Source organism: Phascolarctos cinereus, unplaced genomic scaffold (assembly GCF_003287225.1).
Source record: "Phascolarctos cinereus isolate Bilbo 61053 unplaced genomic scaffold, phaCin_HiC Scaffold_5;HRSCAF=322, whole genome shotgun sequence".
NCBI lineage: Eukaryota > Metazoa > Chordata > Mammalia > Diprotodontia > Phascolarctidae > Phascolarctos > Phascolarctos cinereus.
Genome location: NW_027555958.1, coordinates 303,912,745 through 303,938,083, shown reverse-complemented (window position 1 = coordinate 303,938,083; position 25,339 = coordinate 303,912,745). Strand labels below are relative to the sequence as shown.

At 42.3% G+C, this 25,339-nt stretch overlaps 1 protein-coding gene across 3 annotated transcripts in view; it reads left to right on the top strand.

Annotated features, from left to right (window-relative positions):
- The window catches only part of STAT3 (signal transducer and activator of transcription 3), a 59,954-nt gene extending 36,089 nt beyond the window's left edge, over nt 1-23,865 (top strand). For 2 of the 3 annotated variants that reach the window (XM_020972589.2, XM_078156042.1), the window contains exons 3-24: nt 391-535; nt 1,261-1,359; nt 2,506-2,601; nt 2,788-2,869; nt 3,081-3,175; nt 3,339-3,490; nt 5,260-5,418; nt 5,529-5,621; nt 6,615-6,674; nt 9,048-9,077; nt 9,173-9,266; nt 9,354-9,401; nt 10,538-10,621; nt 11,433-11,531; nt 11,665-11,800; nt 12,584-12,636; nt 12,957-13,051; nt 13,210-13,349; nt 13,975-14,187; nt 19,371-19,413; nt 19,691-19,806; nt 21,523-23,865. In XM_020972589.2, coding sequence (XP_020828248.1) covers nt 391-535; nt 1,261-1,359; nt 2,506-2,601; nt 2,788-2,869; nt 3,081-3,175; nt 3,339-3,490; nt 5,260-5,418; nt 5,529-5,621; nt 6,615-6,674; nt 9,048-9,077; nt 9,173-9,266; nt 9,354-9,401; nt 10,538-10,621; nt 11,433-11,531; nt 11,665-11,800; nt 12,584-12,636; nt 12,957-13,051; nt 13,210-13,349; nt 13,975-14,187; nt 19,371-19,413; nt 19,691-19,806; nt 21,523-21,578 — 2,188 coding nt within the window. In that variant the 3' untranslated portion in view covers nt 21,579-23,865. The remainder of the gene's footprint in view (nt 1-390; nt 536-1,260; nt 1,360-2,505; nt 2,602-2,787; nt 2,870-3,080; nt 3,176-3,338; nt 3,491-5,259; nt 5,419-5,528; nt 5,622-6,614; nt 6,675-9,047; nt 9,078-9,172; nt 9,267-9,353; nt 9,402-10,537; nt 10,622-11,432; nt 11,532-11,664; nt 11,801-12,583; nt 12,637-12,956; nt 13,052-13,209; nt 13,350-13,974; nt 14,188-19,370; nt 19,414-19,690; nt 19,807-21,522) is intronic. The other variant, XM_020972590.2, reaches the window with a different exon arrangement.
- Nucleotides 23,866-25,339: the final 1,474 nt, after the last annotated feature.

Here is a 25,339-nt window from a genome sequence, read left to right as displayed (position 1 = left end):
GAATATTTTTTACAACATTTTCCAAGTTAAACTGATGTTACCATAAGTTTGTTTTCTTACTGACAAGGTAGGATGGAATAAAAAGAAATAACTCAGGACTTTACTGGATGACAAGGGAAAATCAGCCAGGAATTAAGCCTTTGCTACAGATAATCTGTATGCAGAATTGATTATATGCTTAAAACCAGCTAAGGAGACCATTTAGAAAGTGAAAGTGGTCAGTGGCATGCAAACACTTGCTTTCGGTTGGAATTTATAAAACCCACTGTAGAGATATAGTAATGACTTCTTGTTTATTTTCCCTTCCTGGTGGCGGTTTTCTTTTTGAGTGAACTCCCTGAAAACTGTGTGTATTTCTGGATCATTCCCTAATTCCATTATTCCTTCCAGGGCATATGCTGCCAGTAAAGAGTCACATGCCACCTTGGTCTTCCACAACCTCTTGGGTGAGATTGACCAGCAGTACAGCCGCTTCCTTCAGGAGTCAAATGTCCTCTATCAACACAACTTGCGGAGAATCAAGCAGTTCCTGCAGGTAGGGCAGAAAATCTAAAATGAAAAAGAAATTTGACCATTAGGACAGGGCCAGCAGCTTTTTCCCTGTCTTTGAGAACACTACTTACTTTTTGTTGAAATAACCAGAATACAGTCAGAGAGAAGGTTTGTCCATTTGAATAACAAGAGGAGATGTGATAGACTTAGTACGTGGAGGACTAGTATTATGTTACTTGAACTTTTTCAGGCGATCTCCTGTTACACTTGGAATGGCGACATATGTGATTAAGAGCTCTAACATAGGGGCATAGCTTTTCCTGTGACACTGGGAAATGTGATGTTAATTGAACAGTCTCAATGCAGTGAAGCCAAGTTAACAGGCTGTGTCCATGAACTTAAGCTGCAGTTCTTTCCTTTTGAAAGAACAGAACAAAACCACAACGCATGTCTCAGCCTTTCCCCCTTCCTCCTAGCTCCATTCTGAGGCATATGTCCTGTTACAGTTGAGGGGATTGTGTGACCCTAGGGAATCTGTGACTTTCATTGTTCAATTCCACAAATATTATGCACTTAGTATGTGCAAAACACCATGCTAGACTCAGCGTACAAAGATAAAAATACAAAATAGCCTGTGAAAATGAGACAGGAGAGATGCTATTCCTACTGTGGCATTTTAAAAAGGAAAAAAGTGAATAACCTGCACTGATTTTTTTAGCTGATTGCATTTTTCTCCTTCCCCCCTCTCTCCCCTATCCCCCATTATAGAGCAGATATCTTGAAAAGCCAATGGAGATTGCCAGGATCGTGGCTCGGTGCCTGTGGGAGGAGTCTCGTCTCCTTCAGACAGCAGCTACAGCTGCCCAGGTGAGACGTGGGCAAGAGCAAAAAAAGTTTGATAATGTGCTTTTCATCATGTACTAATTTAATACTGCTTATGCGTTGTTGATTGTGTATTCTGGATGTTTTCTGGTAGTTGGAACAAGTTTACACTGAGGTATCAACACTCTCGCATGGTCACTCTACATATGTTTGTGAGATAAACAGGTGGAACTAGGGGATGCAGTCTCCATTCCATCTTGGAGCCTAATTGGCCCATGTGAAGAATGAAACCCTGAGGCTGCTTAGCCCATTTGGTTAGAATACGGTACTGATTGGCCAAGACACTAGTACTGTATTCCTGGTTATGGTACAGGGCTATTCCATAGGATAAAGGGATTTAAGATTCAGGTCCTTTGGTTGAAACTTGTAACTTGTGATAGGAATACCAAGTATAAGAAAGTAGGGATGTCCCTTGCGTTCATCTGTTTTCTTTATTGATACAGAGAATATTTGTGGCTCATTTCCAGGTTTATGGATAACCATCTTAATTTATGTTTCCCAGAAGTGTATCATGTCACTTTTCCTGGTTTAAAAAAAAAACACTTAATTTGACCTTTGGTGTTTCCAATTTGCCAACTCCATCAGGTGTTGGTTCAGCCATTAGGACAAAATAGTTTACATTCTTTCCCCATTAGCAGCTTGTACTTAGTAGGTGTTCAAGTTCTGCATTCTTCAGGAGTTGTTCTGGTAAGCTCTCTGTCTCTTTCTCTCTTTTTCTTTACATATCTTAGAATATAAACTTTTAAGGGCAGGAAACGTACCTTTTTTATTCCTTCAACAAATATTTATTAAGCACCTGCTAAAGGCCAGGCACTCTTTTGGGCATGGAGTTAAAGACAGAAATGAAGATCACAGTCCCCTTGTCCAGAGTACTGTGCCTCTGATAGGTTTTCCGGAAGTTTATTGTTGTTGTTTTTGCTGGATGTCGGTGTTGCTGATACCCAGGCCGGCAGCACCCAGGGAGCATTGGGAGCACCTTGGCTGCTGGGTGCAATGCCAGGCTCACTACAGCTTTAGTGTTCAGTGTTCCACTGGTGTGGCAGCATTGCAGAGTGATGCTGGGATTGAAGACTGTGATTCTTCCCTGTTTTGTGCCTGTACCCACATGTTTGTTTGTTCCCTTTATGGCAGCAAGGAGGGCAAGCCAACCACCCCACAGCTGCTGTGGTGACAGAAAAACAGCAGATGCTAGAGCAGCACTTGCAGGATGTGAGGAAAAGAGTACAGGTAAATGAGCCTAGCCCAAAAGGAGCCACTCCTCCAGAGTTCTGTGGTAACACTTCAGTCTCTATGCCTTACTTGAAGGGTATAGGTTCATTTTAGTTCCCTCTAGGGAACATTTATTTCTGTCTCTTCCATCTTTTCCCTCCCTTACCCCCAGAAAAAAGAATTCTCATATGGGGTGTTTTGCAGGATCTGGAACAGAAGATGAAAGTGGTGGAGAATCTCCAGGATGACTTTGATTTCAACTACAAGACACTAAAAAGTCAAGGAGGCATGTAGCTATTAGAGATATTAGAAAAAAAAATCCTCTACAAAGTGACAGTTCAATATAGCGGGGTGAGGAGAAGTGGGGTGGAAGAGGGTTTGGTCTCTGGTTCACCCTCTCTTAGACTCTGGGTCTATCAGAAGCTGTTGGTGCTTGAGCACTAAGGGCTTGATAGAGTCTGTCTGCTGGTTAGTTAGCATCTACCTTTCCTCAACAGACATGCAAGATCTAAATGGAAATAATCAGTCGGTCACTAGGCAAAAAATGCAGCAGCTGGAGCAGATGCTGACTGCCCTCGACCAGATGCGAAGGGTAGGAGAACGAGGCACTTTCTCCCAATCCTTGTCACAAGCACTGCTCCCTTGTAACAGCATGGCATTGCTTTTCCCACTTTTCACAACTTCCTTATTTTGACCTGACTGTAGGGGACAGTTGAAATCTGTATCAGAATGTTTCCCATCTGGTTTCCAAACAGGGAATCGTGAGTGAATTAGCAGGGCTTCTTTCAGCCATGGAGTATGTGCAGAAGACTCTCACAGATGAGGAACTAGCAGACTGGAAGAGGAGACAACAGATTGCTTGTATTGGAGGTCCTCCCAACATCTGCCTGGATCGCCTAGAAAACTGGTAAAGGATAAAGAAGAACTTTGGTGCTCTTTTCTCTAGAGCTGTGTTGACTATAGATATAGTTGAAGCTATAGGCCCTGGCCATGGATGAAGACTAAACACTAAACCTGAGGACTTTTAAGTACACAGATTTATTCTGGGCATGGTGGTGGGCCTAGATAGTCCTTGCTACTGGAGAGGCTGATGCTGAGGCTGGTGAATTGATCAGGGTCAGAAGTTCTGAACTAAAGCCAATCAGGAGTCTTTACTAAGTATGTCACCAGTGTGGTGAACCTCCAGCCCAGGGGGCCATGAGGTTGCTCAGGGATGGTTAGAAATGGAGCATGTCCAAGCTTCGTGCCTGGCAGCAGGGGGATGGTTTGAATGGCTACTGAATTTCAGCCTGAGCTGGACAGGAAGGCCCAGCTTCAGAAAAATACACACACAGGGATTTAGTTTTGTGATCAGTTAAAGTGTTTTAAAATGCTTCTTTTAAGGGCAGCTAGGTGTTGCAGTGGATAGAGCACCGGCCCCGGATTCAGGAGGACCTGAGTTCAAATCCAGCCTTAGACACATAACACTTACTAGCAGTGTGACCTTGGGCAAGTCACTTAACCCCATTGCCTAGCGCCCCCCCCAACCAAAATGCTTCTTTTATGAGGGAATGGGGGGAAAGTACTAGGAATAGAAGGAATTAAATGCTAGAGATGGAGAGCTAAGTGCCGGGTGGGGAGTTCAGTAATCCTAGGGTTGCTTTGTCTTCCTTCTCTGGGTCTTTGGTTGTTTTGAGACTCTTTTATATGTCTTGAACCATTGAGAGAAAACACTAAAGTGAGTGCCATTAGCCACTTGTGTTCTTTGTTTTATCCACTAATTCACTGATGTCAGGGTGAACTCAGCCTTGCTCACCTTTCCCCCATCTGTTTGCATGAGTGTTATCATTCTCTCAGAAGAGTGAATTTGTTGTTGTTTGGATGTATGGCTTCATATCTCTAAGGAACTACTGATGTGGAAACCTCCTTCAGCATTGTAGTTTATAATTACAACAGTGTTTATATACCACTTTAAATTTTGTAAAGTGCTTTACAGTTATCTTATTTGATCCTCACAATTACCCTGGGTGTTAGGCACTGTTATTATTCTTATTTTACAGAGGAAGAAACTGAGTCAGACAGGTACAGTGACTTGCCCAGGGTCACACAGCTAGTGAGTGGTGAGCCACATTAGAACTGGCGCCTTCCTGACTCCAGGCCCAGAATGCTCCCCACTGTACCAACCAGCTGCCTCTAATAACTCTGAGGTACACTGAGAGGCTAAGGTACTTGCCTAAGGCACCCAGCTAGTATATGTCAGAGGCAGGGCATGAACTCAGGTCTTGCTGTCTCCAGGCCAGCCCTCTGCCACCACCCAGTGCTACCTCTCATGAACATATTTACCAATGGAGAAATCCAACCCTAAATTTCAAATCCTTTATCCTTGTTCTCTAGCATTCAACTTTGTAAATAATTTTTAAGTACAAGCTTCATAATGCTTACTAATAATATAAGCCTTGATCTCAAAATAAAAGATTTCCAAAGATTCCTTTTTACAATTTTTAAGTTGCAAAGTAAGTACAGTCCCTTCAATAGAGAGGGGCTTCCTGCAGTATGGGGTGTGTTTGAGTAGTATTTATGCTGAGATTCTGCCATTAGCCTTTCCTTTCCTTTCTCCTTCCTTGAAAATTTGTCTTCTTTTACCTCCTTCACACACAAACACCCAGTATAACATGGAGTCACTGGTATTGTCTGCAGGATAACTTCCTTAGCCGAATCTCAGCTCCAGACCCGTCAGCAGATAAAGAAGCTGGAGGAATTACAGCAGAAAGTCTCCTACAAAGGTGACCCCATCGTCCAACACCGACCTATGCTGGAAGAGAGAATTGTGGAGCTCTTTAGGAATTTAATGAAAAGGTAATGTGGACTTCATCACCTAGGAGAAGTTAACCTGAGGTAAAGGAGGGCCTAAAATTTGTCCCCTGTCTAAGATTCTTCCTCCTTTCCCTGCTCTTCTCTCCTTTCAGTGCCTTTGTTGTAGAGCGGCAGCCCTGCATGCCTATGCACCCTGATCGGCCCTTGGTCATCAAGACAGGTGTTCAGTTCACTACCAAAGTCAGGTGGGTCATGTCTGTCTATTCTTAGGGTGGGGGCAGAATTGTTACCTGGAAAGGGTTCTATATTTCCAGATAGGTAGATAACCCACAACTTTAGGGATATGGCTTTGCATTAGACAATAGTGTCAGGAGCAAGGATGGGCCTGCCTCAAATCTATCCAGCATATACCTATGATTCTAGGCTAGTTGGCAGGAGTCCTAGTATCTCCAGTGATAACTTCACCCTTCCCCAAAACAACAATAAATGGTGCAGATTATTTCCTAGCCTCCTGTTCATATTATTCTCTTGGGGGTCAGTGGAGAGTCCTTCTGGCCAGTGGTCTCTTTTGACTTTCAGAGTAAGGATATGTGCTTAGTTGTTGAGAAAGCCAGCAGGCCACTGGAGTCATCTCCTTTTAGCTGCCTGAGGAACCCTTATCCTTCTTTTGATTATTAGTCTCGTGACCTTAGAGTCTATTAAAGGTTGGAGTAAATGTCACCTTGCAGACCTGTAGCAGATACCACTTGGGCTTGTAAGTGGGAGTGTTAATTTCACACTTTTGTCCTCAAGCAGGTGAGGTAGGGTTTTGCCCTGCCACCCTTAAAATTTCCCTCTGCAGAAATGCGGTTAATATGACTTTGGGTTTCAGGTTTAGTAAGCAATATTTAAGCTGTGGTACATATGTTCCTCTATAACACTTTTCGTGAAGTTGCTTTTACAGACATTTTCATTGCCCCCTCTGTCCCAGTATGCTCTAATCCTTAGTTCTTGAATTCTCTATATACATCACAAATACCCAACATCAAGATGTCAAAGACAGTATTTTAGTGTTTGGGAAAGTGTAATTTTGGCATCATGATTTTTGAGCAACAGAATGTCAAAATTTTTTATTGGAAACAAGGGTTTCGTAATGAAATTAGACTTTTCTTCCTCTTGGGGAATCTTTGACTTATGTTGCCCCCTAATGTAATTGTTGTCATGTGACTGTTAAGAAACTGTATTGAATTTTTTAATAGGTTATTGGTCAAATTTCCTGAATTAAACTATCAACTTAAAATTAAAGTGTGCATTGACAAGTAAGTAAACCTGTGGCTTTAGCCCTGTTTTTGTTGTTGTTTTTGAATGAGGGGATGGAGAAAAGAACTTTTCAAAGCCTTGGCTTAGAGGTGAAGATTCAATATTCATTCAGAGCTCTTACCTTTTGTAAAGAAGGAGAGAAAAACCTTCCTTTAGAAAGTCTGTAATTGACAGTCCTTTTCGCTTGTTGAATTTACCTGTGTGCATAGGTTCTGAGACAGAAAATTGAAGTCAGAAAAGGAAAATCCCGAATTTTCTCTCAGAAAACTTCGAGTCTCTAGGCATTTTATCTTGGGTTATATAAAATGTGTTGCCTATGTGCTGACATAACCACAATTGTCTCTGAAGATTTGAGTTGAGATTTGTGTACTTTGCCACCCTTTCTTTATTGGGATGTGAAATGTTTGAAAGGGTTGCCCTTCATCAGTCTTAATTTCTTCCTAAGCATTATGCCTATACTTTGGAAAACTGCCACTACTTTTCTAGTTATGGCTACATACTCTAACTGGCTAGGTTTTTTAAAAAAAATTTTTCTGCTTTTGTCCAATTCCATGATTCATCAGTGTGGGGAAATCCAGGTGTAGAACACCTTCCATTGATGCCAGTTGGCAACTCTTTTTTAACTTAGAGTCTTAGAGAGTTGCCTATGGCACTGAGAGAAATTACTTGCCCATAGTCACACAGCTAGTTTGTGTCAAAGGGCAGGGCTTGAACCCAGGTCAAGGATTCCCCTATCTACTACACCATGCTGTATCTCCATAGGTATGCATAATTTAGAGCAAAGGTATCAACTCATGGGCTCACCCGAATGCCCACAAAAGGCTGAACCAGATTAAAATGTAATTGGGAAATGTTTAACAAAAGTATATGAAAATACAATGCAACATAGATAATGTTAATTTGTGGTTTTCTAAGTCAACATGCAGCCCACAGGAATCTGTTACTATTTGCATTTGACATCATTGATTTTAGACTGTACATAGCACATGCTTCCATGGACTTATTAACAGACTTTCCTATTAAAATTGCAGCCCTAATAGGGCTTTGTTAATTTTAATATTATTCAGTATAATTATATGCACACATTTATGTATGTATATACGTGTGTGTGTGTGTGTGTGTATATATTTACACACATATACATGCATACATATTTATGCAATTAGAAAAAAATTAAGGAGATCCAGGTTTCCAGGTATAGACTGGTACTGGTCATCAATCTTCAACCACTAAGTTATTACTTAATTTATTTCCAACCCTATCTTGGAGTTTAGGTAAAATAACTTTACTTTAATTTAATGACTATGTTTTCTTTAGTCTAGCTTTTGTAATGAATTTTCTCCTATTCTGGGAGATATTACTCAAATTAACTCCTCAGGGAAAAAACTCCTTTAAATTCTTTTAATCCTTGCTTCCTTTTCTTGTGGCAAAGCATTAAAAAAAAAAGAAGGGAAAATTGCAGTACTTCTCCCTGGACTGACCTAAAACCCCATGATAGTCTCTTTTTAAAGATATTGTTTTATTCCCCTATCCTCCCACCCCTATTTGACCCATTTCTTTTGAAGCCAGAAATTAATGCAGAAGCTAATTTGAATAAAATACTAGAAATTATCACTAGCTATTCATACTCTTTAGAAATCTGTTTCTAAAGGGCAGCTAGGTGGTGCAGTGGATAGAGCACCAGCCCTGGATTCAGGAGGACCTGAGTTCAAATTCGACCCCAGACACATAACACTTACTAGCTGTGTGACCCTGGGCAAGTCACTTAATCCCATTGTCTAGCCAAAAAAAAAAAAGAAATCTGTTTCCAACTTTGTTTTTTAAGGAATCAGAACCTTCTTTTCCCTCCTTTGTGTGTGTGTGTGTGTGTGTGTGTATGTATATGTATGTATATATATGTATATGTATATATATCTGTATATGTATGTATACATATGTGTGCATATATGTATGTATGGAGAGGGAGAGAGAGAGAGAGAGAGAGCAAGCACCCAGGGGCAGCTAATTGACACAGTGGATAGAGCACCAGCCCTGGATTCAGGAGGACCTGAGTTCAAATTCAGCCTCAGATGCATAACACTTACTAGCTGTGTGACTTTGGGCAAGTCACTTAACCCCACTGCCTAGCACAAAAAAAAAAAAAGAGCACCCTATTGCTCCATATACAGGTCGTCCCTAAAGGCTTAGTGCAGTTTTAAGCTATTAAAGACTTTTGGTCTCCCTCTATATATTTAAAGCACATTAAAATAGAACAGTTTTTTTAAAAAGCTATATAGTGGTTTTTCCACAGGAGGACACAGGAGGAAGCAAACTGGGGCTCTTGAAGGAACATGGGGCCTGTTTTATTGAAAATATTTTCATATTCTCAACAGAGACTCTGGTGATGTCGCGGCATTAAGAGGGTAAGTGTTGTCTTGAAGATTCCTTTCATTCTTTTGATTCCATTTTCCACATCTCTACTTTCCAGCCACTCAGTTGCTTTTCTTTTGTGATTCAGATCTCGGAAATTCAACATTCTGGGGACAAACACGAAAGTGATGAACATGGAGGAGTCTAACAACGGCAGCCTGTCTGCAGAGTTCAAACACTTGGTATGCAAGAAACAACTTACCCTCTCTTTCAGAGGTAGGGCAAGAAGTGAACAATTGTGTGAGATATGTTCTTGTTTCTTCCTATAGACCCTGAGGGAGCAGAGATGTGGCAATGGGGGCCGGGCCAACTGTGATGTAAGTTGGTAGGATGGGTGAGGGGGAGCTGACCTGGGAGGGCTTTACCAAGAAAAAAAAAAGAAAGAAAGAAAAGAAAGAAAAATTGTAAGCCAAAGACTACTGTCAGAAATCATTCTGGTGTGTCATGTCACTGGTTACAAGCCAGTCCCAGATTGTTCTGGGAAGTTACTCTTTATCAGTCAGGGGACTTTCCAGCTTTCCCTTAGCTATTACATACAACCCCTAGAAACTTTCCATGTTGCCTGAGACTTAAAAGATTTCATTAACTTGACAATTTTATTTCCATCACATACCAGTTGATGGAGGGTTTTTTTGGCCCCTGTTTTACCTACCCAGGAAGGATAGGTATGGTAGGAAAAGGGGAGAAAAGGTGCCATATTAGAAATTTTCATGAGAACCTAATTATCTTTTCTTTTTTCTTTCTTTTTTCTTTATGCATTCAACCGCCCCTCAGTTTCAAGTAATTAGCTCATTAGATCATCTCATTTTGCTGGAAAAAAGTTTTGCCATCACAGACTGCAGTTTATAACCTTTTGGGATTATACTTTTAATCTCCATTAGGACAGACATTATATCTTCTACATCTTTGTATTTTTCTGAGCATGTACTCAGGTCTGTTTTTTGGCCTCTTTGTATGACTGATTGGTTTGATCTCAGGACATTAATTTAGTTCAATTTAGTAGACATTAATTACCTACCATATTCAGAGAACCATGCTATGTATTCACTGAGGGAGGTGGAACAATGAGTAAGCCATGGTCCCTGTCCTCATGCTGCTCACAGTGTGGTGGAGGTATACAAAACATGTTATTAATGACCAGAGTACAGAATAGACCATTAGTGTGTAAGAGAAACAATCCAAGTATCAGGTGAAGTCATGAAGGGTGAAAAATAATTTCTTAAGGTTAGGGGTGGGAGATGGTCGTTGCAGGGAAGCAATCAAGGAATGCTTTGTAGGAAAAGGTGGCACTTGGGTGTGTTCCTGAAGGTGGGGTGATAGTTCAGCTAGAGAGATGGAGACTCAGGGGTAGAGAGGTCCGGGTTATTGAATCGCCTTCTTTCTTCTGCTGGTGTTGGTTGATAACCCTGTTTTCTTTGATCTCTGAAGCTAGATCTCTGTCTGCTCTTTACAGGCCTCTCTGATAGTGACTGAAGAACTTCATCTCATCACTTTTGAGACAGAAGTCTACCATCAAGGCCTAAAGATCGACTTGGAGGTTAGCCCTGCAGGAGAAGCTGGACAGGGACGGGCATCTTTAGGATAAATTTAGGGCAGGCAGGTTTGTCTAGAGACGAGATAACCTGAATATTGGTTGCTGAGTAACTTCATTTTAAATAATCATTGTTTAGGGCTTCTTGTTCATCTCCCTATGTCCCCACCTCCAACTTGCCTTACCCCCTTCCTTTGTGCCTTCTGTAGGTGGGGTCCTGAATTAGGCACATTGAGGGAGATAGAGGTGTTCTCTGCTTTAAGCCAACTTAACAGGAAATTTGAGATTTACTAATTGGATAAACTAGTGGGTAATGATTTGCTATACAAAAGGTCTCACCATAGGATTCCTTAAATCAATTTTTTTCAAACTACTAACATATTTGAACAAATTTACTTTGTAGCAATTTGATTTATACATACGATTTTCAGGGACACTTCCCTCATGTAAAATAAGGCTTTCTTTGGGAACATTCTATCTAGTCAGGGGAAAGAAACTTTGCTTGTATATGTCCCCCCGTTTTACAGATTGGAAAATTGGAGCTCAACGTAATTCAGTGACTTGGTCAGTCACCTTGGGAGTGAGTGGCAAAGCTGGCACTAGCACTCTGCTCTCCTGACTTCAGACATAGGGGGTCCGGTGCAGGGATGTAGACCTGCATTCTAGAATAGTGCTTAAACTGTGGGTTGTGACTCCATATGGGATTTAAGAAGCCCTGTGAGCATTTGGTTGAGAATTAATAATCAGTGTGGGTGCAGAATGGGGGTTTGAGAGGTTTGCAGATACACTTGACAACTCTGCTTCCCTTATTCCACAGACACACTCCTTACCAGTGGTGGTGATCTCTAACATCTGTCAGATGCCAAATGCCTGGGCTTCGATCCTGTGGTATAACCTGTTGACCAACAACCCCAAGGTTAGTGTGCAGCCACCAGGGGAGCCATATGGCTTTTCTCTGTGGTTAGGAGCAGCCTCCTGTTCTTTTCTGTCTCTCTTTAACCCCAACCTTCTTGCCATTCACTGATGCGTGTGCTATGTTCTTTGAGCAGAACGTTAACTTCTTCACCAAACCTCCTATTGGGACATGGGATCAAGTTGCCGAGGTGCTAAGCTGGCAGTTTTCCTCCACCACGAAGCGTGGCTTGAGCATTGAGCAGTTGACCACACTCGCAGAGAAGCTTTTAGGTGAGCAGCCTGTCTTCTCTCTGCCTCCTTAGCAATGTGATATTCTCACAGAAAAAATAAAATTATTGATACAGTGTTACTCATCCAGAAAATCTGACTGCAGGTGCGTAAGAAGAGAAGTGGATGTCATCAAACTTATGCTCCATCGAGGTTAGGGAAGAGGAGGGAGGAGCAGCTGCGTTTGAGGGAGACTTTTCTGTAGGCTTCAGGGCCAGAATTTTTCTCTCAGGATTCCTGTTCTTCCCCCCCACAGTCTCGTTCCCTCTAAAATGTTATGTTCCCACATTAGATGAGGAAGGCAAAGTTGCAGGATCGCATGCCCAGTCCTCCTAAACTCTCTGGCTTCTTCTTTAAAGAATTCCAGTAGAGTTAGATGTTACATAGTATGTATCATAACCCAGTTTTTTCAAGCTTTGCAAAGAAGCAGAGAGGTCATAAATGGGATTAGTGTGCATATAGGACAGTTTGCTTCATTCTATACCATAGCTAAAGACTGAGCCTGTCTAACTTTAGTCTGCCATCTTGCCAGTGTATACTATTGATAAGCAAGGAAGACCAAGTGAAAGAGTATAACTGACTCAGTGCAGCTCATCTGTAGTATTGGAAAAACAACTCAAAGTATAGATCTTCCTAATGGTGGAACGGTAGTGGTATCAGTTGGTCCTTTCAAAAACAACCTATTTGTAGGACACATACAACATAGGACAAGTGTGGGTTATTCTTAGGAAATCAGACCTTGATACAAGGTTGAAAATCTCACCTCCTAATTCTTTTTCCTTTTAGGACCTGGTGTGAATTACTCAGGGTGCCAGATCACATGGGCCAAATTTTGCAAAGTAAGCTTTCTACTTATTGAGTCCCTGTTGGCCTGGTTACAGATGGGGATGGAAAGGAGGGGATATCCTTGGGAATTTGACAGTTTTCTGAGGGTAGAAATAGGTTCTCTGTTGGCACAGCGGGGTATGTCTTTGAGTGACTGCACTCAGATTTTGTGGGGTAGAAGGACATTTTACCTTAGTCTAAGCAGAGAAAGGGAAGTTAGCTGTAGATTCTCAGTACCTGCACTATATTCTCTTTGGGGAAATTTGGTGCTCTGTGGAGTGAGGAACTGTCATAGCCACTGCATATACTAGATTTAACACATCCTTCTCTCCAGGAAAACATGGCTGGAAAAGGTTTCTCCTTCTGGGTTTGGTTGGACAACATTATTGACCTCGTGAAAAAGTACATTTTGGCATTGTGGAATGAAGGGTAAGCCAATACTCCTGGTTGGCAGAGGAAGAGAGAGCACTCTAGTGGGAAAAATAGCATATGTCATTCTGGTTTCTGAAGAAGCTACTTGACATAGTAGCATCGCAGTGATGAGGAGAATGAGTCTTAACCCTCCTTTTTGCCCTGTTTGGCCACAGGTACATAATGGGCTTCATTAGCAAGGAACGAGAGAGAGCCATCCTGAGCACGAAACCCCCTGGAACCTTCCTGTTGAGGTTCAGTGAGAGCAGCAAAGAGGGAGGCATCACCTTCACCTGGGTGGAGAAGGATATTAGTGGTGAGCAGTAACAAAGGCCCTCGTCACCAGGCCCCCTGCTGTGATAGCCAGCCACAGCCTGCCCCTTGGGGCTTTTGTGTATTCCAGATGGTCTTTCCTCAGAGTTACAAAGGGACATTTAGGTGCTTTGTTTTTCTTTATTGTGACATCAACAATACTGCATTAAGGCAAGTCTCCTCTGCCCAGTGCAGTTAGTTGAGAGGCAGGGACTGGATTAAATGGCCCTACCTTCCATCCAGCCCATAGATTCTATTTGTATATTTGTTTGCTTTTGCTCTTGTGATTTCCATGAGATTCATTTTCCCCCTACCTTACTGAACTGCCTGCTCAGTCTTTTTTCAGGTTTTCACTGTAAAGTCTTTCCACCAGAGGGGGCTCTATGATCCTTTAATACTCAAACTAACCTTCAAGGTTGTCCTTCCTGGCTCCACCCTCTTTGTTCCCTAAAGCCTCTGTTGATTTTCAGTACCAGACCACTGGGCACTGTGTTCAGGGCCTCAGGCTATACTTATGAGAGAACGTAACATCTCTTTTATAAAGTGCTTTTCCTTGTGGGGGGGAGGATTTTCCCGTTGGAACTCTAGGCCAATAGCCAATGATCTTCCTTTCTCATATTCCACCACAGGCAAGACCCAGATCCAATCAGTGGAACCATACACAAAGCAGCAGCTGAACAATATGTCCTTTGCTGAGATCATCATGGGCTATAAAATCATGGATGCCACCAACATCCTGGTGTCTCCCCTTGTCTATCTCTACCCTGACATTCCCAAGGAGGAGGCATTTGGAAAGTATTGCCGGCCAGAGAGCCAGGAGCATCCTGAAGCTGACCCAGGTAGTCGTTGATTTTCCCTGTACCAGGCATTGAATTCTGAGTCCCTTTGGAGAGGTGGAAAGGCACTGGGTCCCTGGAGGATAGAAAGGTAATGTGTAATGATCCAGTGTTTCTGTGGATATTCAGTGAGTCAATGATGTTCACTGCTGTCACCACTGTGGACTAGAGCCTTTGTGGCAGGAATACAGAGAAAGGAGGAAATGGGTCACTCATTCCAGGAATTCCTACTTTAATGAGGGACTCCGGACAAGCACACAAACAAAACTTTAAAATTTAAGACAGTATTGAGAACGTAGCTGGTAACAGCAGCTGGATGAATAGAAGAGTGTTTTGTGTTTTCCTAAAGTTTTTTGAGCTGTAGATGGCAACACTAGGTAAGAAGGGGAAGGTGCTGAAGCAGAGGGTGGACAATAGTCCTTTAGGGTTAATCACAGATTTCCTGGATATGATGAGCATTTCAGTAACCCTGAATGAAGGAAATATAAGATCATAAGATCATAGATTTAGAGCTGGAAAAGACCAGAGAGGTCAGCGAGTCTGACCCTTTTATTTTAGAGAGGAGGAAACTGAAAATCAGAGCAGTTAGTTTCTTTCCCAGGGTCATAGATAGTGGGTATCTCAGGTCAAATTTGATTTTTTTTCAATTTATTTTTAGTTTTCAGTAATCATTTCCGTACACTTTTGAGTTTTAAGTTTTTTCCCTTTCCCTCCCCAAGACGGTGTGTAATCTAATATAGGCTTTACCTGTACATTCCTATTAAACATATTTTCACATTAGTCACATAAGGAAGAATTAGCACCAATAGGAGGAACCACAAGAAAGAGGAAACAAAACAAGACAGAAGGAAAAAAAAGAGCAAATTGTATGTTTCGATCTACATTCAAACTCCGTAGTTCTTTCTCCGGATGTGGATAGCATTTTCCATCATGAGACTTTTGGAAATGCCTTAGATCCTTGCATTGCTGAGAAGGGCTAAATCCATCAAAGCTACTAGTCATCGCACAACATGGCTGTTATTGTGTACAATGTTCTCCTGGTTCTGCTCACTTCACTCAGAATCAGTTCCGGTCACATTTGAAGTCTGGTCTTTCTTACTCCAAGCCTAGCCCTCCAACAACCGACTACACCCCTTCTGGACTTTTGCTTGGGTTGGGGCAATAGGCATGGGGGGGGGGCGGGCGGGGACGGCACCATGTGTATTCTTTGAGAGAAAAGCTTTATTCTTTGGAGGCATATGATAAGAGAAGTAGTAGACTAGTGGACAGAGTGCTAGATTGGGAGATCAGGTGACCTGAGTTTAGGTTCTGCCCTGACACTTAACAGTTAGATGATCATTGGCAAGTCACTTAACCTCTCCAGCCCCAGGAAAGACTCTAGGGCATTGCTGGTTTTGATCTACTTTGGTGGACAGAGTTCTCTCACCATGAGTTTCCCACCGTGATACAGATACAGTCATAGATCATTCATGGATTTTCACATGTGCATATGATAGAGGAAAGATAGAGGCCAGAGTAAGGTACTTAGAGTCCAGAAGACCTGGGTTCAAATTCCACCTTTGACACTTACAAGGGAGATGACCAGGCACTTAACCACTTGGTACTGTGGGCAGCTCTTTTAAGACCTTGAGTTTTCTTTAAATTTATGCCTCTCATTTTTATCTCTTTCATTTCCAAATATCTTCCTCGTCCCCTCTGCTACATACTCCCATGTAACAAAGATTTAAAAAGAAAATGAAAAAAATAGTTTAGTAAACCCAACCTTATTTAAACCAATGTGTCCAATATGTTGACCACATTTGACAGTGTATGCAGTAGGTATTCCATATGCATGGTCATCTACCTCTTCAGGGAAGTGAAGGAAGTACATTTTCTCAGCTGTTGTCTGAGGCCAAGCTTGGTCAGTGTAATTTCAAAGCATTCAGTTTGATTTTTGGGTATTTTTTTGGTTAAAACTGCTATAGTTATTGTTCATATTGTTTACTTGGTTCTGTTTACTTCACTCGGCAGTAGTTTATGTAAATATTCCCATGTTTCTCTGAATTCTTACTAATTTTTCTGTAAAAATAAATTTTTATTCTGTTACATACATATATCACACAGTTTGTTTAGCCATTCTCCTGTCAATACCAGTTTTTTTGCTACCACAAAAAATGGTATGAGTATCTTGGTGTTTATGGGACCTTTCTTTCTTCTGTCTTTGACCTCCTTAGGGAATACATTTAGCTGAGGGATCTCTGGATCAAAGGATGTGGATGTTTTCATCACTTTTTTAACATAATTTCAAATTGCTTTCCAGAATAACTGGACTGATTCATAACTCCATCACCAGTGTATTAGTGACCTGACTTCACAGCCCATTCAACTTTGAATATTTCTAGGTTTTGTCATCTTTGTCAATTTTTATTAATATTTGGTGAAACCTCATGATTGTTTTTATTTGTATTTTTCTCATTCTTAGCAATTTGGAGTAGGCTTTCCTATGGTTGTTAATAATTTGCAGTTTATCTTTTGAGGACTTTTTGTTCATATCCTTGGACTATTTATCCATTGGTAAGATTCAAAGTTATAGACAGATTGTACTTCATTCTTATAATGGGAATTCCTATCCAGCTGAAAGCATAGTGTACGTAAAAATCCCGTGTGTATGTAAGTAAATATGCACATTTTATACGTGTGTATATATTTTTCTACTTAAAAGCAGTGGCTTCATCGTTCAGTCCCTGCTGAAAGAGAGCCCAGGGCTTTCATTCATATCCCTTTGAATCTCTTTTCTGCTGTAATTTTCCACACTTCCTTGAGGATTCATCGAAGTCATGATAGAAATTCTATGATTATATAAATAAAGTTTACAAAATACAAAATGGAAATTATATAGCCATTGTGTTTTTAAAGATGGAGTACAATGTTCTCTCTGAAATCAGCTTCACTTGTCCCTCTTTTTCCCTGACAAGTCCCATTTTCTCAATGTTGTGTTTTTAAAGATGGAGTACAGTGTTCTCTCTGAAATCAGCTTCACTTGTCCCTCTTTTTCCCTGACAAGTCCCATTTTCTCTTTGTTTTGCCATAATTTTAAGGGAATTTCAGAGTGTGAAGTTCTTAAAAATTAAGAGGCTCCATTAGGAATTGCATGTGTGGAGTGGGGAAATGGAGGAGATAATGGCCTGCACTAATTAACTTTTGCCTTTGTTCTGCCAATTCATTTTGTTCATGATGCAGTTTATGACGTGGCTTCCTGGTTGCTCCTTATCTCTCTCTCTCCACCTTGTCCTTCAGTTGGAGATCTATTAATCAGCTCCTGTCACTTCTGCCTTCTTGTTTTGTGGAGACCATCCCAGCCTTGGCTGGTAGTTTGGCTATTTATGCTTTAAGACTCAAGATCCCAATCTGAGGCTACATCCTTGATTAGCATTTTCCTCTTCCTATCATGTTTTGGAATGGGAGGGATTGGCATTCTTTGAGGCCCACATTGTCTCCTTCTGGGGGAAGGATGTTGGTCACAAGAAAGAAACTAATGTGCAATAACTTGGTTGCCTTTGTTAGGAGGAAGGTGGGTAGGTCACAGATCATGTACCTAGAGGTTCTTTTGAACATGATGAGGCAGTTAAAAAATCAGGGTTGGGAAAACAAATGGGTACAGGTCGATGGCATGATGAAAAGGTTCATGAGGACATCCCCCCAACAAAAAGCTCTCTGGCCATCCCTATTCTCTGCCTCCGCTGTCATGTCCCATAATGACCAGTCTGTCTCCTCCAAAGATATCCTCCTTGGCCCCTTTCCCCACTCAGACACAACATAGCCATTTAAAAATAACAAACTATTTGCCACAGTTAAAGAAAACTTCAGAACATGAACTTCTTATAGTTTAGGTAAATCACAATCATAGATTCTTTCAGGTTCATAGCTTTATCAGACTTGAAGTTATTATCCATTCTCTTTTCTCACCCACCATACCCACTCCCCAGAGCCAAAGCTCTTCGTTTCCACAACCTTACTCACCAAAGGTCTTTTCTGTCTGGACCTCAGATTTGCCTGTAATAGTTTTTTTTTAAGTTTTGAAATTCTTCGTACAGCCACCAGAACCCTGACTCAGCAGATTCTGCTGGGCTCCTCCCCTAGAACCTGCATTTCTTCTCAGGCAACCTCGGCCTCATATCTTTGAGAAGTCCTCTGAAGCCTCTTAATTCAGTCCCTCTTTTTCCTTTCTGACTTTTCAGTTTGTGTTTAAGCCCCAACCTTCACATGTCTGCCTTCTCATCCCTCCTACTCTCAAATTATTTGCCAGTCTGAGGATCACATCAAAATTCTAGGGCTTAAACTACCATTAACATAGATATTAGCATTAAAATGAGTATATCTAAAACTTAATTACTTAAGTCCTTGCCAGATTGAAGTTACTGTCCCGATCATGAATCAGAATGTTTGGAGTGAAAAGGAACTTAAATATAACTTAGTTCAATAATTTCATTTTACAAATTAAGAAACGGTGTCTCTATGAAATTAGTTGATTTACTTAGGATTGCCTAGCTAGGGTAGAGCCTGTACTAGAACCACGTTGTCACTCCATTGGGTACATTTTCCAGAATACCCAGTGTCATTATCTTTTTAATAGTTTTTGAGTTGAAGGTTTTTGAGGGATGGTACCTTCATTTGTGAAGTTTATTATAAGCCTGTTGTGTTTAAAAAAAACAAAACACAATGCAAAGCAACTTTAACAAATCCCCAGGCCATTACCCATAATCTGAGTTTAATAGGTTCCTAATTGCTTGTGGTTCTGGGTATCCTACAAAGAGAACTTTGCAGACCTGGCTCTTATTCCCCAAGACCTTTAGATTATAGACACTGACAAAGACAGATAAATGAAACAACAGAAACAAAAATGATCTTGGGTAAATAAGAAAACAGTTAGAATGGGTTGAGGAGGAGGAGTTATAGGTATCTCCAAGTCCAGATGGGGCAAGGAGATGCTAAGTTCACGGTGCAATATCAGAGACAGTGTTGATTAGACAAGGGGAAAAGGACAATGCTGTGGATGAAGAGTTCATCAACACTTCCATCCCATACTGTTGCTCAGGATACAGTGAAAATCTGACGCTTTGAAGTCTCCCTGGGTCAGGGATATTTCTCTTCTTATGTATTTGTAAATTCAGGTCCCACTTAACAGAACTGGGTTCCCTTGCTTTTCACAGGTGCTGCCCCATATCTGAAGACCAAGTTTATCTGTGTGACTCCGTAAGTGTTTTCCCCATTTGTGCTTCCATTCCTTATATCCTAAGTTGTCCTTGAGAGTAGAAAACTGGGTGAAAGAGAACTAGTAAGGGGTTAGGGAGGGGCCCCCTGAGACCACAGTCATTTCCTAAAATGACCTCTGTGTGTTAGAAGCTCGAGCTTTTGTTTTTTACGTTGGAAACCAGAGTTTGATGGCTTGTTGTGTGTGTGTTGTTTTTCTTTTTTTCTCTATTATGTCGTGTCAACCCCGCCCATTCCCCCCACTCCCCGTTTCCTACAGAACGACCTGCAGCAATACCATTGACCTGCCGATGTCCCCCCGCACTTTAGATTCATTGATGCAGTTTGGAAATAATGGTGAAGGAGCTGAGCCCTCATCAGGAGGGGGACAGTTTGGTGAGTGCACAGTTGATAAAGACCCCCAGACTTCTCCCTTGTCAGGTGAAGTCAGTGAGTTTGTCACTATGTACAGAGATCCCTGGGCTGGAGGAGTAGGAGAGTACAAAATGGGGAACTCTGACCTTTTTGTGGGAAGGATCCCCTGATGGGGAACTCTCTGAACTGCCTACAAACAGGGGAGTAGAGGCCAAGGCCTCAGCACCTCAAGTTGATTTATGATCAGTGGGTTGGGGCCTTCTGGTACAGGAGAAAAATTAGCTTCTTGCCTTTAGGTAGGACTCATTCTGATGGCAGAGACGTACAAGCTACACAGGGAACAGAAGAAAGAGTGCTTTCAAAACAGCATGCAAGCAAATGCAGAACCACCTAGTGGTCAGTAGAGGTTGAATTGATTGAATTAAGTACTAAGAGCATGTGCAGTAAAGGAACGGAGCAGAGTCAGGTGTGGTTATTTATTGAAGAAGAGTTTCGATTGGCAGCAAAAGGCTGTCTGAGGACAAAGGCGGGGAGAGCACATGGAGTTTGAGGGAAAAGAAAGCAATAATAATACTAATAATGACCGTTGGCATCTATGAACTAGTCTGGCTGAAGCTTTGTGACTGTATAGGAAGTAGAGCAGGGCAAAAGGGGAGACTTCGTGAAGCCTGAGCTGAAGATTCTCAATAGAGAGGAGAATCAGTGGGAATGAAGGGAAGGAATAACTAAGAACAGCCAGTTCCCAGTTGTCTATGCCAGTTGGAGTGGGGACTAGGTAATTGCAACAGAAATCAATTCTCAAACTTCATTTCAGCCCAATTTGTTAACTTTCTTCCTGTCTAGCTTTTGACCAAAACTACTCCCTGACCCAAGGAGCAAAATAGATGGCATTTGAGTCTTAATCAGCCCTCTAAATCACTCAGCCACCTACAGTGGGTTCACTGCCCTACCACAGCTTGGAAGGCAGCTTTGTGGACCCCTTAAAACATTTTATTTACACATACTACCCCTTTAACACCAAATAAAAGACTAGGAAACCCTTACCCAGTAGCAAGAGCCTCTTAAACCTCCCAGGAAGTCACAAGAGTTATGGGGAGTTGTGGGACTGTGGTTTTGGCTAAGTTGGCAGAGAGTATAAGTTATCAGACACTCTTCTGTTTATATATAATATTCACTTCAGCTAAACCTTGAGGTTAGCCTTTAGATCTAATGTTCAGCATCAGATGTAAAATTGTGTCATGCCACCAAGTCTCAAAAGCGGAAGGGAACTCAGAGGCCATCTACTCCAACTTGTAACTGAACAAGAACTTGCTTTCTAATATTGCTGAGCAAGTAGTCATCCAAGCTGCCAAGACTGTTTTTCCTATTCTCCCACTAATCAGCTCATCTAGTGCATAATGCCATGACTTTAAGACTCTTGAGTTTCAGAATTCTTCATTTCATCCCTGTTTGCGGGACTTTTGTATGAGATCCTTTTTTGAGGTCAAGATATGGTTCCCAGAGCATAGTGGGACACATTTCCTTCAAATTTAACCTGCATTGGTTGCCATTTTTGAAGGAGAGCTGCATGGAAAAGTGGGTGGAAACACCAATGACCCTTGCCTCTAGATACTATGCCTGGGGACTTGGGATACAGGGAAGGGTGGAGGGGTGGGTTGTACCCTTCTAGCTTTGAGGAAATCAGGTCACTGAGCTATATCTCTCTCTGTGCCCTTCCTTCTCTCTCTGTCCCTCCAGAGACCCTCACGTTTGACATGGACTTGACTTCTGAGTGTGCTACATCCCCCATGTGATGGGCTAAGAATGGAAGCTACAGAATGATGTAACTGAGGCACCTAAACCCCACTCTGCCCCTTCCAAAAAAACCCCAAATCCAACAACCAAATCCCAGATCAACTGAAACTTGTACCTTTGTGACTACAGATCATTTTCTTGGATCTCCTGCTTCTCATTTATCCTTAAGTGATTAGGGTACCTTTCTCCTAGAGAAATGGGTGCTTCTAGGTTATATGCTATTAACCAAACAGAAGTCCAGTAGTTCATTCTTTGAGACTGTGGTTGTTTGGGTGGGAATGTGGGGGGTGGGGGGAGGCAGGAGGGAGAAGAGAGGAATGGGCTTTGATTCTCCCCCACTAACGTTCTTCCTCAGTCTTTATTTGGGGATTTTTGTGTGTTCTGGGTTTCTCTGTTTTGTTTTTTGTTTTGCTAGACAAGTGCCTACTGTTGCCAGCTGCATCCAGTGCCTGTTTTCTAAGGTAATGCTCCAGGCTGTGTCTGCATGCTGCCAGCACCTGCTGCACCTATTATCTTGCTAACATCCAAATAGAAGTGAGGACTTTTTAATCCTCTAGGTTTCTTTTTAAACCTGGAAAAGTTAAAATCAAAAGAAAAGAAACCCCATTCTCTCCCATATCAAAGCTTTTTAAAAATGTATTTGAGATTCCTTGGAGATTTCATTCAGGTAATCAGCAATCCCGGACAGCACTCTTTCCTTAGACTTCTAGAGTGAGTTTATCGAATTGGTTCGTTCATTCATCCATTCAGCAAACATACTCAAGGTGCTGGGGACACAAAGATAAAATCTGACATGATCTCTGCCCTCAAGAAGCTTACTATTGATTACCTCAAATGGTACCTGAAGCTCTGAAGCTATCGCTTGGCCTTTAAAACAGACATGTTTAGGAAGAGCCTAAAATGAGATATATATATAAATATTTATATATATATATATATATATATAAAAGTTTTCTTTGGTAAATCTTTTTATTCCCCCAACGCCTTAGTTTCTGGTTCTGAGCTTGGTTGTTAGGGTGCCTTATTTGGGCTGAAGGGATTCTTCCCTTCTCAGCATGTCCTCCTCTTCCCTTCTGCTTTCTCAGTGTCAGTCCCATTGCTTTAGGAATCCTGGTCTTGGAGCCTTGTGAAATCAGAATATAAAAGAGCTGTGGGTGCTAGCAGTGGTGTCAGGCCATAAGCCTCACAAAGTGCCCTGTTGGTTTTAGGAAATATGGCTCTCTCAGGTTCTTGAAGGTTTTCGGCACTTATTTCACTTTTAACATGGTTAGCTCCTAGGGTGGAGACATACAGAATCGTAGAATGTTCCAGTGCAGAGGAATGTTAGAGACTTTCTGCTAAGGAAGGCCAGGGCTTAGACTTGGGTTGGGCCTGTGTCCTTTGGCTTTCCCCAAGCCTGGGGGTGACTCAGAGGCCCCTCTTCTGGGTCCAGCAGGGAGCAGGAAGACCCCGCCTCTTGACAGGCCTGAAATTGTTCTCAGGCCTCTTCTGGTGCTTCTCTTTTTGCCTTCCTAGTATTAGCCAGCCACATTTGTAGTCTTGTCCCAGGTGCTTTCTTAGAGAAGATTTAGGTCCATTCTGCTCCAGAGGCAGTGGCTTGGGGTGTGAGGGCCTTGAAGAGTCTCTTCTCAGTTGTTCCCTACCCTCTGTGGATCCCCACAGCAGCCCTTGAGCTGAATGGGGACACTGATCTCCCTAAGAGCACTATAGTAGTTCCTCTTGGTCTGATTCATCTTCATGATGGGATGGCATTGGCACTCAGTGCAGACCCTTAGGAGCACCAGATCATGCAGGCTGGAAAACTGAGGGCTGTGCTAGAGAGAACTCACAGTTGCTATTTTGCAGTGTGAGGCTGGAGGAGAGATGGGTGACTCAGTGCTGGGGGAGGGGGGGGCATTTATAATTGATGATTTTAGGTGGCATGTGTCTTTCTGTTTCTAATTCTTGTGATGACAGAAGCAGTGAAAGGAATTGAAACATGATTTACCCTTTCCTCCATTTAATTTTTTCCTCTCAAGAACAGTACCTTGGGTAGGTCTGCTGCCCTTCTCAAACCCCTTTCAAACTCCCCTTCCCCCTCATCATGCCCCCAAGGGGCTTCCCTGTTACCAGTTCACCTTGTACATTGGTTCTGTTTGTAAAACAACCTCTGAGATGCTGACCTAATCCTCCTTGCATTCTGACTCCAGTGTATACTTCATACTGTAAAAAAAAAAAGTTGTTTTTGTATATTTTATTGCTGTATCTATCTGCTTTTAACTTCTAGAAATAAACATTTTAAAGCAATTATCTGATCATGTAGCATCCTTCTTGCCCTCTTTCACTATCTGTCTGTCTCTCCACCCAGTCCCTCTGCTGTTGGTACTCCCTGTGTTGTAGGGCTGGAGTTAGTCAAAGCTAGAGAGAGAAAAGTAAGCCCCCAGCAGCCTTGCAAAAAGACCTGCTCCCAGGGCCAGGCTTGTAGCCTAGGGTGGGAATGACTGTCTTCAGCAAGTTTTTATTACACACAAGATACAAGATAAAATAAAAAATCAAAACAATCCCTGCTCTCAATTTAAATTCTACTAGCCTATCCACAGAAAAGTACACGAATGGGGGTATGGGGAGAGCACCATTACTAGGAGGAATCAGGAAGGGCCTCTTGGGGTACAGCATGCACTGAGCCTTTGAGGAAGCCTTGGTTTCCAAAGTGACAGGGATGAGGACAGAACATCCTAGGCTTGGGGAGCGACCTGTGCTGGAGCGGGAATGCAGGGGGCGGAGTGACACCTGAGGAACCCCCTTGGGGTGTTGTCTGGAATCCAGCCTTTTACACAGCCTCAGTTTTATCTAAAGAAGTCAGAACTCTTGGGGATACTGCTTTCACTTGAAGCCCGAAGCCCTAAGCCTAACATTCTGCTGTGAACTGGAGACAACCAGTGGCTCTGACAAAAGGCTTTTCTAATCTGAAAAAGCCAAATCCTTCCCCCACCATAGCTTCCCTGAGCCCTGTTTAATGTCACTAAGCTAAGGAAAGAAGACGCTATCCCCAAATTTCTCTCCCCTCTTCCACTGTCTGCCTCTTTTATGCTCTGTCCAGGTCTGTCATTGGGAATTGCAACATACAGACACTTGACTAGAACTGCCATGACAAGCAGGGACCCAGGGTTGGCCCATGGGTCTATAATTCAGGGAAATGCTCAGTAGTGCTGTTTGCTTTCATTCCCTCATCACCAAGTCTATTTAGCTGCCCCCGTGTTCCCTCCTCCCTTCTCTAAACACCATGGAGACAGAGTCTGGTGCATGATAACTAGCTGCCTCCCCTGCAGAGACAAAAGGGAAGATGGGTCATGTTGCTTCCACTGAACTGAGACCACCTTCTTTCCCTCCCCACCCAATCACAGCACCACGCTGCCAGCACTTGCCATGACTCCTGAACACAGTCCAGCACAGATCCAAGTCTTCCCTCTCCAGGTCAGGGCAGCCATGGTCCCAGCACCTGTCCTTTTTCAGTGAGCTGTAAAAAAGCCTTTTCTGCTACCGGGGTCAGTACCCTTCACTGAAGGGGTCTGAGTGACTCCACCGGCTAAACATTTAGCAACTGCAATGTTTTGCCCAGCTGTACTAATATACATTTAACTTTTAGCTGGGTGACTTCTCAGGGTCCTGTTAGGTACAGCCTGCAGTTCAGAGTGAGCCAGATTGAATAACATGGAGGCAGAGGACTCCTTTTGATCACCACAGGTCTTCACTTAGAGCATTGCCCGAGAATAGCAGCTGT